General features: G+C 39.8%; 1 protein-coding gene across 8 annotated transcripts in view; it reads left to right on the top strand.

Annotated features, from left to right (window-relative positions):
- LOC109030874 (multiple PDZ domain protein) overlaps nucleotides 1–12,138 on the top strand; it is a 267,841-nt gene that overhangs the window by 204,894 nt on the left and 50,809 nt on the right. For 7 of the 8 annotated variants that reach the window (XM_072300976.1, XM_072300972.1, XM_072300974.1 and 4 more), the window contains 4 exons: nucleotides 5,233–5,327; nucleotides 6,245–6,314; nucleotides 7,266–7,322; nucleotides 11,256–11,297. In XM_072300976.1, coding sequence (XP_072157077.1) covers nucleotides 5,233–5,327; nucleotides 6,245–6,314; nucleotides 7,266–7,322; nucleotides 11,256–11,297 — 264 coding nt within the window. The remainder of the gene's footprint in view (nucleotides 1–5,232; nucleotides 5,328–6,244; nucleotides 6,315–7,265; nucleotides 7,323–11,255; nucleotides 11,298–12,138) is intronic. The other variant, XM_072300973.1, reaches the window with a different exon arrangement.

Raw genomic sequence — 12,138 nt, 5'->3', positions numbered from 1 at the left:
CTCAAACGTGCTATCAGGTGCATTTTCCGAAAACTTCATTTTTGCTCATAGTGCTCTTTTTAGTAAGACGGTAGGGAAGTACTCGAGTGCACACGGCGCGGGTGCCTTCGTCTCAAGAACGCACCCCCAGCTGGCTGCGATGATCGACCGTTGGAGTCTTGTGACGTGGCACGGAAGGGATGTAGCGGGGATTATGCACTCCTGCAGGGCCTGCGTGGGCAGAAGATTGAGGAGGCCATTAAAAATCCGCCGGATTAAAACTGAAACTTTGCGCCAACTTTCCAGCCCGGCGTTGCCGACCGTCTCGGACCATCACCCGCTCTCGCAGCGGCGCCCAGTGGGTCAAGCCAATGGGTCACTAAACCATGAACGAATTTTGACTTGCGAATATAGTTTTCTGAAGGAAAATGACGCATAGAACACGATGCGCACATTAAAAACGGGAACAAATAACTCAATAACCAAGAAATGCGCAGTTCAAATCGCTCAACTTATACGCAAATTTAAAACGCCCCGGTTTCGCGCCGCACCGAATGATGTCATCCGGCACCAATCAGAAGCGGGCACGGGTTTCCACGACGTCAGTCAAATGTCTATCTACTCTTCGTATATGAGAACAATACTAAAGTCGAAATTATATATTTTGAATTCAAAACTCGAATCTCATTCATATGTTACCTGTAATAAACAAGCATCGTTGCATGTGTTGAATTACGTTTCATTTTAACAAACATCAGAGGAAAATGAGAGGAGACTGCGATATGACTACCGCAGTACATCAACCGCGTCAGTTTCCCGCCATTCGGGTGCGTTTGAAATGTCTTGCAGTTTTTAGATTTGTCAAAAGCGGTTTTCTCCGCGATTTCGGGTCCGTAAAAATGCGGAAAAATCACCACGTTATCTACTCACATAGAACTTTCAGAATATTCAATAAAATAAACAAGGTTTAGTGACCCATTTGAGAAGTTGGACATGAAACTTTTGAGCACAACTCCAAATGTTGATGTTTATTTCGTCGTATTTTCAATAACAAAGACTGCTAGTACTCCGCGATTATTCTAGCGCGAGTTCGAATAATCGCGCCCAACACGGTGCGGCCGGCGTTATATTAGCGCCTGCAAGACTGCATGAATACTTCTCGCATTGCGCCAAACGTAGTTTAATCTGTCAGTTGGTGTGAAACGCATATCAGCACCTACAATTTCACGAGAAAACCAATGGAGCCTCTTCTAGAACTGTCTTTCATCAACGGAGTTATAAGCGTTTAAAGTTTTCAAATTTTGTCCGACCAAATTTTGTTTTGAGTCTGAAACTATCGACTCGATCCACTGTGTGGCGCACTCTTCTGTTTCACACCTGTCCCAAACTCCCAACTCCAAAAAAAATGTATTTTTATGATTTTTACTTTCTCGCTCCCTAGTTTTTAGTGCACTCACTGAATACATAAACGAAGGGCCGGGGGTGCTACCATTCGCATCTTTGCCTCCTAACCTGAGAGCAAAGTACCTAGGTTCTTATGATAATATTTATAATTTTATAGTTCTCTAATGGAGAATTCGCAGCCGTCTAAAATTTGGAGAGTTTCATTTTCATGATAAAACGTCCAGGAGAACTGGGGTGAAGGGAAAAATTGAGTGTTGAATCATCAAACAGTTAGTTTAAAATGTTTTCCGCTATAAGAATCTATGCGTGATTTTGAAACTTAAAACCTGTAATTCTTGAAATAGCAAAAACTGAACTTATGCGCCTTGTCCTGCAAGGGCCTACTATTCGGTAGGGTTGTCATAGTCAGGGAATACCGGGAAATGTCTGGGAAAATGACCAAATTGTCAGGAAAAAATCGTCAAATCACCTCCAATTTCTTTTTCGAGTGGGAATGACGTTTCGAACGATACATTTTGCCTGAAACCTATTTCTAACTATGTCTTTTTAAAAATCCGGCATTTTTCATTTGTCAGGGAAATTCACCGACATGTGTCGGGGTTTAAATTTGATTTCCCAAATTCTGTGGCAACCCTGAATCGAGCCTTTTCCCAGGTTCCACGGTCAAACAGCGGAGTGTGCGGGGGAAACCGCGGAAATTCGACAACGCCGCGTCGCGGGACACGGAAACACAACGTAAACGCATAGAAAAGCTGCGCGCGGTGACTCCCGCGTGTCGCGGGAAAATGAGCCAATCTAATAAAACTTTTAAAGCTCACATAAGCCATGAATCATCGAGGGGGTACCCTCCCCCACCCTGGTCCCCTCCCCCTCCCCCTCCGCCATGACGGAGTATGAATAATGAGCTGGCATCACATTATGAAGCAATAGATTTCCGCCCGAAAGATCCGAAAGAAATAACTCCCCGAGAGTCGGCCCCATTTATTACCGGAAAATTGAAATTGATATCGTCGCCTCGGAGGCTGTAGTCGTGGTTTCCAGTGGGAATCCCCTATTTTAAATTGTCCATGGACAGAAATGTCCATCACAATCTATAACCGCCTCAAAATGCACGTCTCGTAATTTTCTTTGTCCAAAAGATGCCATTGCAAGGGAGGACAGGGCGGCAAAATTTCATAAAAATGAAATCTTGAACTTGAAATTTCGCGTAAAATAATTCATGAAATTTCAGAAATGTATGAAATATATTGAAAAACCCCGGTCTCTTTTCATGTTTCGCAAAATGTAAAAATTGTGACTTTCCTCCAGTTTTGTGCGTTTGAGTGCGGGTCGTATCCTGTAGCCCGTGAAAAATATGAAATATTTCACCGCCTCGTAAATATTATGAAATATTTCATAGCCTCATGAAATTTCTAATGTTTCATTTCTTTATGGCGTTTCATGCCACCCTGAGGAAGAACTTCCAAACAGTGGCAGGGCATGAACGATCGATTATCAATATTTCCCCATTCGAATCTATGGCAAATAATCGATTATAAGGTGTTCGTTGCGAACATCCTGTTTATCGATGCTTTTCCATATGCTTAAATGCCGGATCGATCGACACATCGCGATAGAACCAAAGGACATAGGTACTGACGGTGAAACTCTCAAATCACGCATCTCGGTTTTGCGACATCGCAGATTTCCCGTCGAATTTCTTTTTTTGAAACGGAATAGCTCAATAGCACTCAACGTCAATTCTTAAAAACATCCGTGATTCTTCTCTGTGCGAAGCAAATTCGTAAAATCTTCACGCCGTCGATATTTGTACTTCGCTGGTCTAAAGGATGTGATACGGCTGAATTTGGAGAAATTGAAGAATTCCTTGAGCAGGATTGAGTGTGAAGGGTCTCCGGCGCGGATTGAGTCAATCACAGAGATCAGACACGACATTTTTAACTAAAACTCCAAGTTTTGATGTTTAATTGGTCATATTTTACATCTAGAGTGGGGCCTCTAGAAGAAATTTTCACGAGAAAACCAATGGAACCAATTTTAAAACCTCAAAGTTTATATAAACGGAGTTATAAGTTTTTAAAGTTTCCATTTTGTTTGATCACTTCCATGGACTCGATCCATCGTGGGCTGGTCCGAAATTCGGTTCCGATACACAGAAAAAAAAAAAAATTCTGGCTGTATAGACATACCATCCGTTCCGGGCTCAGAGGCTGGAAGTTCCGGTGCCCGAGCCGTAGCTTAGATTAGTCCGGGCGCCACGCCCAGAACTTTTTATGAACGGAGGCATGAGCTTTTAAAGTCTCCAAATTTTGTCCGACCTCCCTCATTAATTCGATCCATTGTGTGGCGTTCTGTAAGTTAAACCGGTATCCAGGAAAGTTAAGGTAATAGCGCACCCTGACAAAGTTTGAAAATTTGTGGGAAATGGCAGAATTCGTCGGTAAGAGAATTTAGCGATTGGCTTATCGACTTGGCAACTTCAGCCGGTGCCATTCGACAGAGCGCGAATAATCTCTCGAGTGCTTTGTTCCATAATTTGAATCTTCAGAAAAGCGAATTTCGTCAAAGTTCAGTTAATTAAATCAATTCCTTAAAGATTAAGTCAGCGCATTTAAAGAAAAAAGTAGGTTCAAGCGGAAGTTTTGTTTGAAGGTTAGAGATAGTCCGGAATAAAAATCTGGGAGTCAGGGAAAAGTTAGGAGGTTTGAGAATGAAGAAATTATGGAAACTTCGGTGAAAGAATATTCAAAACGCAATAGTGTATTTCCTTCGGAAAATACACTAAAAACCAGTGATAGGACAAAACTATGCAGCAAAGGAATGCGCGCTGATATTCAGGTGAAATGAATACTGAGGGGCGTGAAAGACAAGGCGCATAACGTCGGTGAAACTACCAAACCACGTATCTCGGTTTGCGACGTCGCAGACTTCCTGTCATACTTTATTTTTTAAATGAAAAACTACTTAACGTCCAGTCTTGAAAATTTTTGTGATTATTTCTCATCGTGCGGAGAAAATTCTGTGAAAATTTGAAGGAATGATATTGATTTGGTCTACTTCAAAAAAATAAAATGCGAGCGTAGATTTTTAAACATCGCAAACGAGATACGTGGTTTGGTAGTTTCACCGTCGATAAGTGCCGTTTTTGAAAAAATGGACGATTGACAATGACTTTAAGTGAAACTAGTCTTACTGAAAAAATTCGCTCCAGAATTCCAATTTATAAGCATCAAAAAGTCGGTTTGAAACGTATTTTCGTCCTATGATCCATGTAATTTCGAAACTTGAAACACGGATTTCTCGAAATCGCAAAAACAGCACTTAAGCGCCCTGTCCTCCAAGCCCCTCCATCGTAGCTCTTTAATATTCACGGGAAGAACGCCTCTTGAGCTACTAAGAGCATTAATTCACAATGAACAATTTGTATGTGGAATATTCATTCAAAATGTGAATAATAGGCCATTTGAAGTGGACAAAATTGCTCTATACTTTTCTCATCCAACATCTTGTTAACTGAACTTTCAAAATAAGACAATTTCATTCGTCACGGTGCACTTAGTTGGGTTAGGTTCGAGTAAGCAACTTAACTAACTGCCTGGCAAAGCGGAGAGTATCAGCCGGATTTGAAGGGGCTCCAAGCCATGGTCCTGCTTTTGAAGCTATTGGTCAATGGAACCTTTATTAAATGGATGCGAATTATTACAATTCGATGCGTCAACGCGCATGCTCGTTTTCTGGAGATTCCTGACTTCCTGTGACCAATTCATTTTTTTAACTGTTAAAAGGAAAATTCAAAACAGCCTTCACCAACCCAACATTTCTAATTGAATTCCCGTGTTTCTGTTCCAGGTCAACGGTGTTGTGCTGAGAGGCAGATGTCACCTAAACGCATCGGCCATCATCAAAGGTTTAGCAGGTCCTACGTACAAAATTATCCTCCTTAGGTGAGGCTTTTTTATTTCTAATTCAACTCGATGGTAATCTATCCTTTATTTTTGCAAGGGTTCAGAGGGGAAGGGTGAAAATTCTGGGGAGCAAAAATGTCAGCTTGTCAAGAACGTTTAACTCAAGTCGGGCGAAATCTGTCATAATTTAGCCAGGTTATTTTTTTATCAGGAAATTTGAACCTAAATCTCCTTATTTCATCTTGTTTTATTTGCTTATCCGTCTCTCTCCAGGATAGACAGAAGTCTATTTTGTTAATTCTTTTTTATACAGTTGTGCCTTTAGAGTCTCATTTATCTTGTACACGCAGAAAGAAATATTTTGTTATGATTCAACATCCTGAATAATAATAGAAAAGGGCAGCAACTCTTTTGTTGCTGATTAACCTCCGCATGAGGTACCTCAGCATCTCAGGATTAAAATTAAGTGCTGCGAAGATTAATGCAGAGAACTCGAAAGCTGCTGTAAATGTTTCCAATATCCAGGATGTTAAATCAATAAAACTTTTCCCTCTTTTTTCGTTCGGAATGAACTCCATGTTCAGTGATCCAATCAATTCAACTGTTTGCAATTCAATCTTAAAGAGTGGTTTCTGTCGGAAACTTGACTTGTGATTCTTTTAACCAACTTGACGAGAGTGAAATCTCTAAAATATGTGCCCGTGCCCGTATGAACCAGGCAGTGGCGAGGCGTGCTTGGCGATGTATCGATTGATCTGCCATTTAAACCTACGGAAAATTATCGGTTTTCGCAACGAACGCGTCAATAAACGAGTCTCTAGCATAGCTTCAAATGAGGAAATATCGATAATCGATCATTCAAGCCTCGCCACTGGAATCAGGGTCCTTATTCTGTGTGGTGATACAAATTTCAAACGGAGTGCTTAACTTTCTTCTTCTTCTTATTCTTTTTTAAGGCGGTCTGATGCGTTAGAAGAATTAGCTGTCAAACCTATCACACAATTCCCCGTCTCGCTCGACGATGAGGTATGTTTTATTCAGAATTTTGCCAGCAATCACAATTATCACCTATAAAAATGTACTCCCCATCAGCTTCTCGTATTGGACATTTTAATTTCAAATCAGTCACCATTTTTCGATAAAAACAAGAGATCATGAATGTCTCAACCAACCGTTCGATGTCCTTACCAATCAGGGAAGAAAAAATATTCTAGCCGGAATTTATTCTTGTCCGCGTGAATTAATTCGTAATTTATATCAATTCCAACATAATTCGCGGAAAAAGTGTCAGGGGTTATCCCCTAAAATTTTGGTACTGCCCCAATTTGTTGGATGATATGGCGGACATTTCCAATCAATTGTGGTAGTACTCCAACCCAAGTTAGGGCTAGTTCCGTAAAATTTCGGTAAGTGTAACCTAATTTATTGGAGTATTACCACAAGCAATTAGAAATGTTCGTATCACACAACAACCTCTTTTTCTGCACTGGAAAAAAACACATTGGATCTAGAGTCCAGACTCTTAAAAACATCGACAAGAAAATGTACTCTTGATTCGATCAGAATCTAGCTTAAATCAAGAACCAAGCCTCTTAATTTAAGCGGATTTCGTTTTGATTCAAGCAAAAATCCGATTGAATCAAGAGTATTTTTTCTTGTCAATGTTTTCAAGAGTCTGGACTCTAGATCCAATGTGGTTTTTTTCCAGTGTGGTGTTAATAATATCGGTTATAAAATATTTAAAGTTGGGTCGCAATTGTAAAGAAACTGTAAAATCTAACGCAATCGCACACATCAATAGACAACGACCCCCCGCGATGAGATATGTTCCATGTCGATGTTATAAAATCAAGGTGTCCATACCAAAAATGAAATATGTCATTTTAAAGTCACTTGTATTTAAATTCTTTCACGTAGACATATGTTTCATTGAAATGATACTCACATTTTTTTTTCTTTCTTTCTCTCTTTTTTTAGACGCCGGAGGAAAAGTTCGCACACTTTAAAGGACTCAAAATTGTCACAATCAAGAAGGTAAGAGACCAAAATTTTACTCCGATTATTCTTAAATCAGAGGTAAAACCCTCGCAAGTTGTCACCATTATTTTCCCCTACTCTAAATTATTTTTAAAAATCAATTCTATATGAGATAGCCTGCCTCGTATAGAATGAGTATATGATATAGAATGTGGATTTTTTTACATATATGGTGAAATCTAGTGTTGCCAACTTGTGAGACTCTCCTCTTTTTTTCATTCCTCATTCACCAGACTCATTTCTTTTCAGCTCCATTTGTTATCTCATTTCCTGCCTTGTTCTAAAATATCAGCAAACGTTTTGCCTATTCTACCTTTTCTTGGCGCTCTCTTGGAACCGCCAATGAGTGTCATCAAAAATTATATAATTCGATGGCCAAAGTGCGAAACCAGGGATCTCCATTGCGGTGTTTCAAAATTTCCGCTATTATTTTATTTTTTGGAAGAAAAACAAGGACATTTTGTGGCCTCAAATTTAAAGAGAATATTCTCTCAACAAAGAGGAAAAATCATGATACAAATAGTTTTCAAGAAGATATACATACTATTAAGTTTTCCAAGGAAAAAATCAAGAATGCCAGGAAGTCTGCATCGTCGCTAACGGAGATACGTGGTATTGCACTTTAGCCATGGAATTATTACTTTCTTATTTTTTAACATGATTTTTGATTTCTCAATCGTTTTGACGTCTCAATCGTCTGGCATTAATCTTAGCATCGGCTCCGTATTTTATGCATATCCCCCTGACTCCCACTTTGCACCAGGCATTATTTCCAGAAGTAGGTATGAATCCAAGTACCATCTTAGTTGTCTTATGCACACAACTTACCTAGCACCGATCTTTGAAGACGCCTGTCCTCAGAGGCATTTACTTCTTTGCACTTTTTCTCTGTCTTACCTTGTAGATTGTAACACTGAAGGAAGAACTTTGATTCCCTCTTCAACTGCATAAAATGTGTGAGAGCTCCCTTCTAATTGCTTGAAATTCAATACACTTGATTATTAACATCTTTCTGGAGAGGCTCGCCTTTAAATAATCCCCTACATCAATTCTTCCGGTCTTGGCCGAATCAAGTCCCCTTGAGAGCCATGCTCCACAACTCTGTTTGACTTTTCTCTCCTTTTTTTACCACGTTGCTGCATGGCTCTTGAAAAGTATTCGGTTTTTTGAAAAGCACTTTTTCAAAGTTTGTACGATCAGAAATGAATTTTAGACTTTGCCTTTGCGCTTGTGAGCTTTTTGAGCGGTATGTCATCAAAGTCAATAATTCTGTCCTCTGCAATTGGTATTTGAAATATACCCGTCAGTACGATATGCTGAAACCCAAAAGTCATTTTTAACCCAAAAGAGGCCATCAGTACGAGATATGAGGGCAGACTTTTGCGAGAAGGAATCAAGTGTCTTAGGTAACAAGGGATCTGCTCGTTTGTTAGCTGAGAGATTTGTTCGTGAGAGACCAAGTACTTGAAGAAATCTCCATTGACTCATACTCATGTACATGCCCACTGAAGTGATCACAAATGAACCAGCTGATCTCAGCTTGCTTGAATGATATAATCATTTATCTTTTACCTCAAGGAACAAAAAAAGCAACCGCTTAAACTGAAACTTACGTTGAGAGTCGAGCAACTGGAAAATCGCAGCGACGAATAAAGTTTCATTTAGAGGAGAAAACCATGAAAAACACAAGTAATTAAAAAAAAAACAAATACATGAAGAATTTTGGCTCTTTACACTATAGACAGTCGAAAATTTGTTGGCTGTTTGATTTGAATGCTAGATTCTGACTTGTCTCTACTCGTGCTTAGACTGGAAAATTCAGGCAGAACATAGAATTTGAAATTTTAAAAATATTATGCTGAATCCTTGAACAATACTTTCCTTTAGTAAGTTAAGTTTTTCTGCCGCTAATAACAATAACGAATTGCTCTGAACCATTCTCAATAAGATACTGTCAATGACATTAAATTTTTCCTCACGAGAATGGATGTAGAAATTTGCTGACTCTTTTTCAACGAGCAGACCGGACATCTTTTTGCCGAAGAAAATTGATTCTCTCTCACGGAATGCTGCGCATTGAGTGCCTACTTAGCGCAGACACTCTCTTCATATGATCGTCCACGGAAAAGGGGCCAAGAGGACTTTAGTTTCATCGGCAAAATGTGGGAAACGATCCGGGTAAATTCGAAGCGCCTTCAATTGATAAGGTATGCCACATGGACATCTTTGAAGCACGAATAATTGCATCACAGACTCATAGGCGACTCGGTGACTCATTGCCCTTTTTTTCATCCGCGATAAGAACAAAATTAATCTTGTGACTTACCATGGGGGAAGGAATCCTAAAATACGGTGGAACTTTTTCAGGAGAGCGACTTTTGTCCAAGTGGGTCAAAAGATTGGACTTTGAGTCGTGGTCAAAAATTATACTCAAATTTAGCGTGTAAAGTAGGTTTCGAGCTGTCAAATGCAATTTTGTGCCCAATACAGAGCGTCAAGACGCGATTTAGTCGTACGAATTTGAGTTCCATTAATTAAGTCAAATTTAGTCTCGAAAGTTGCCATTTTTTCAACGGAAAAGTTGCCTTTTCATCGGCGTTTTATTGCGGTAAATTCGTTGGACTCTTAAACACTTGAGCTACTTCCCCAATATCATCGCAATCACTCATGAGTTTTCCGTCGTTAGCAATTCCGAAATTGGCATCGATAAGGCGGCGATTTTATATTAATTTTATCGAAATGAATTGTGGCACATCGGTATATTTGACTGAGATAGTGTTACAAAGAAAGTTTCCTCGTCAAAATTGCAATAATCCGCAAATTGAATCGCGACTATGGCAACTTAAATCAGGCTCTCTCACGTGAAACTGCTTATTAATGATTGTGCTGAAAATTTTTTAAAAAAAAGCGTTACAATTTCGCGCACTTAATTGCGCTGTATAACAATTTTATGGGACGCGCTTCGAGGTCGAGATGGCCCCCTCATCAGCCAGTAGCCAGTTCGCTGCCGGCTGATAAGAGAGCCATCTTGAACCCGAAACGCGTCCCATAAAATTGTTAAACAGCGCAATCAAGTACGCGAAATTTTACCTCTTTTTTACAATATTGTCTTGTGGCTGTCCCCTGCAAAAGTTTCTATCTGAAAGTTTCAACCCTTCACACTGCCATTCCAAAGCAAACCGCCTCATGAATGTTTGAATGTTGCGAAGTTTTCCACTATAAAATGCTCATTTGTGAGGCGTAGCATGAAGTTTTTTTCTAAAAATCTTAGATACTTCACCATAAAATTGCGCTTAAAATTCTCCGGAAAAACAGGGAGACAAATCTGTATAAGCCTTCCAGAAAATACGTAATTTATGGAACGAAATTTGGCAATGGCCAGATGCTCATACTGCGTTTTTTTTCCTAGCACGCGGCAGTACGCTCCCACTTTAATTTGCCGTTTTTGGGTGTAATTTTTTTTTTATCGTGCTGAAATGTTCATTAAGCACTCCTCCATGCAGTGACATACCGGTATCCGAAGCTTGAGTTTTTTTCGGCACAAAAGCACTTTTCCTGTGGACGATCACGTATGGATTCACGTATGCCTTCCTGACATAAGAACGTAACTACAATGTGCAATGAGCCCTGTCATCCCATATAATTCAATGCTTTTCCAGGCTCATCTCAATGTGTACTTACGCCCTTTTGTGAGTCGGGCGGCGAATTATGCCCACATTTCGAATTTAAAAACGGCCCCTAGTGTCTGAGCTCTCACTCTTGATTTCAAACGAATGGAAAACGGCCTCCAGATGAGCATATTCTCAACACATTATTTCGTGTGCTCCATGCTGCATTGAGCCAATGTTTTTCTTTTAGTGTAATTGCTAGCCTCTCGTAATACTCCTCCCTGTGAGCACTATACCTTGTAGAATTGTTTTCTTGCCACAGCCAGGATACGTTGAAGCCCCACCCGCTCCTCCCTCACCACAGGTATGACGTCACCTCTAACAAATTTGGATGCTCGTCGCATTTTCCTTCTGTTTTTCTCTTTTCCTTTCATCCTATTTTTGTCGTTTAATAGATCAGTAATTTGGGTCCACTTTGCATGCTTATCATCTTCCTCCCTAGCTTTGTGACGTATGAATCTTTGCCTTTATTTTTTTTCTGTATGAGACAGGGTTCCCACTTTCAGGGTATACCGGGAAAACTGGGGATTTCAGGGAATTTTAAAAAGTCGGGGAAAACCTGGAACTGTCAGGAACAATGAGAAAAATGTCAAGGAAGGCAAGTCACTTTTATTTGCTTTTTGGAGTGGGTCTGACATTTTGAACAGCAAACTATTTCTAACTATGTCTTTTTAACAAAATGGTATTTTTCAAGTGTCAGGGAATTTCGCCAAAATGTGTTAAGGAAATCAGGGAAATGTCAGGGAATTTCAATTGCGAAATTCTGTGACAACTCTGATGAGAGAAGTTCTGAAAAATTGATGTGTTTGTGGGCTACTCTACGGAAACTATCCAATTTGACCTCTCAAACACGATAAATTCACCTTAATTTTTTGGGGTCGAGCATATCGACGGTGTAAGTCGGCAATCACATAACTCGATTTGCGACGTCGCAGACTTCTTGTCATACTTTATTTTTTAAACGGAAAACTACTCGACGGCAATTCTTTGAAACTGCCGTGATTTTTCTTCTCTGTGCGAAGAAAATTCTGTAAAAACTTTGAGGAGTTATGTCAATTTGTTTTCCTTTAAAAAAAATAACATAGAGGCGGAGATTTTCAGACACCGCAAACGAGTTATGTGATCGCGGACTTACACCGTCGATA

The sequence above is a fragment of the Bemisia tabaci genome, chromosome 5, assembly GCF_918797505.1.
Source record: "Bemisia tabaci chromosome 5, PGI_BMITA_v3".
In the NCBI taxonomy this organism is placed as follows: domain Eukaryota; kingdom Metazoa; phylum Arthropoda; class Insecta; order Hemiptera; family Aleyrodidae; genus Bemisia; species Bemisia tabaci.
The sequence above is the reverse complement of the archived record's forward strand: the minus strand, read 5'-3'. Positions and strand labels throughout refer to the sequence as shown.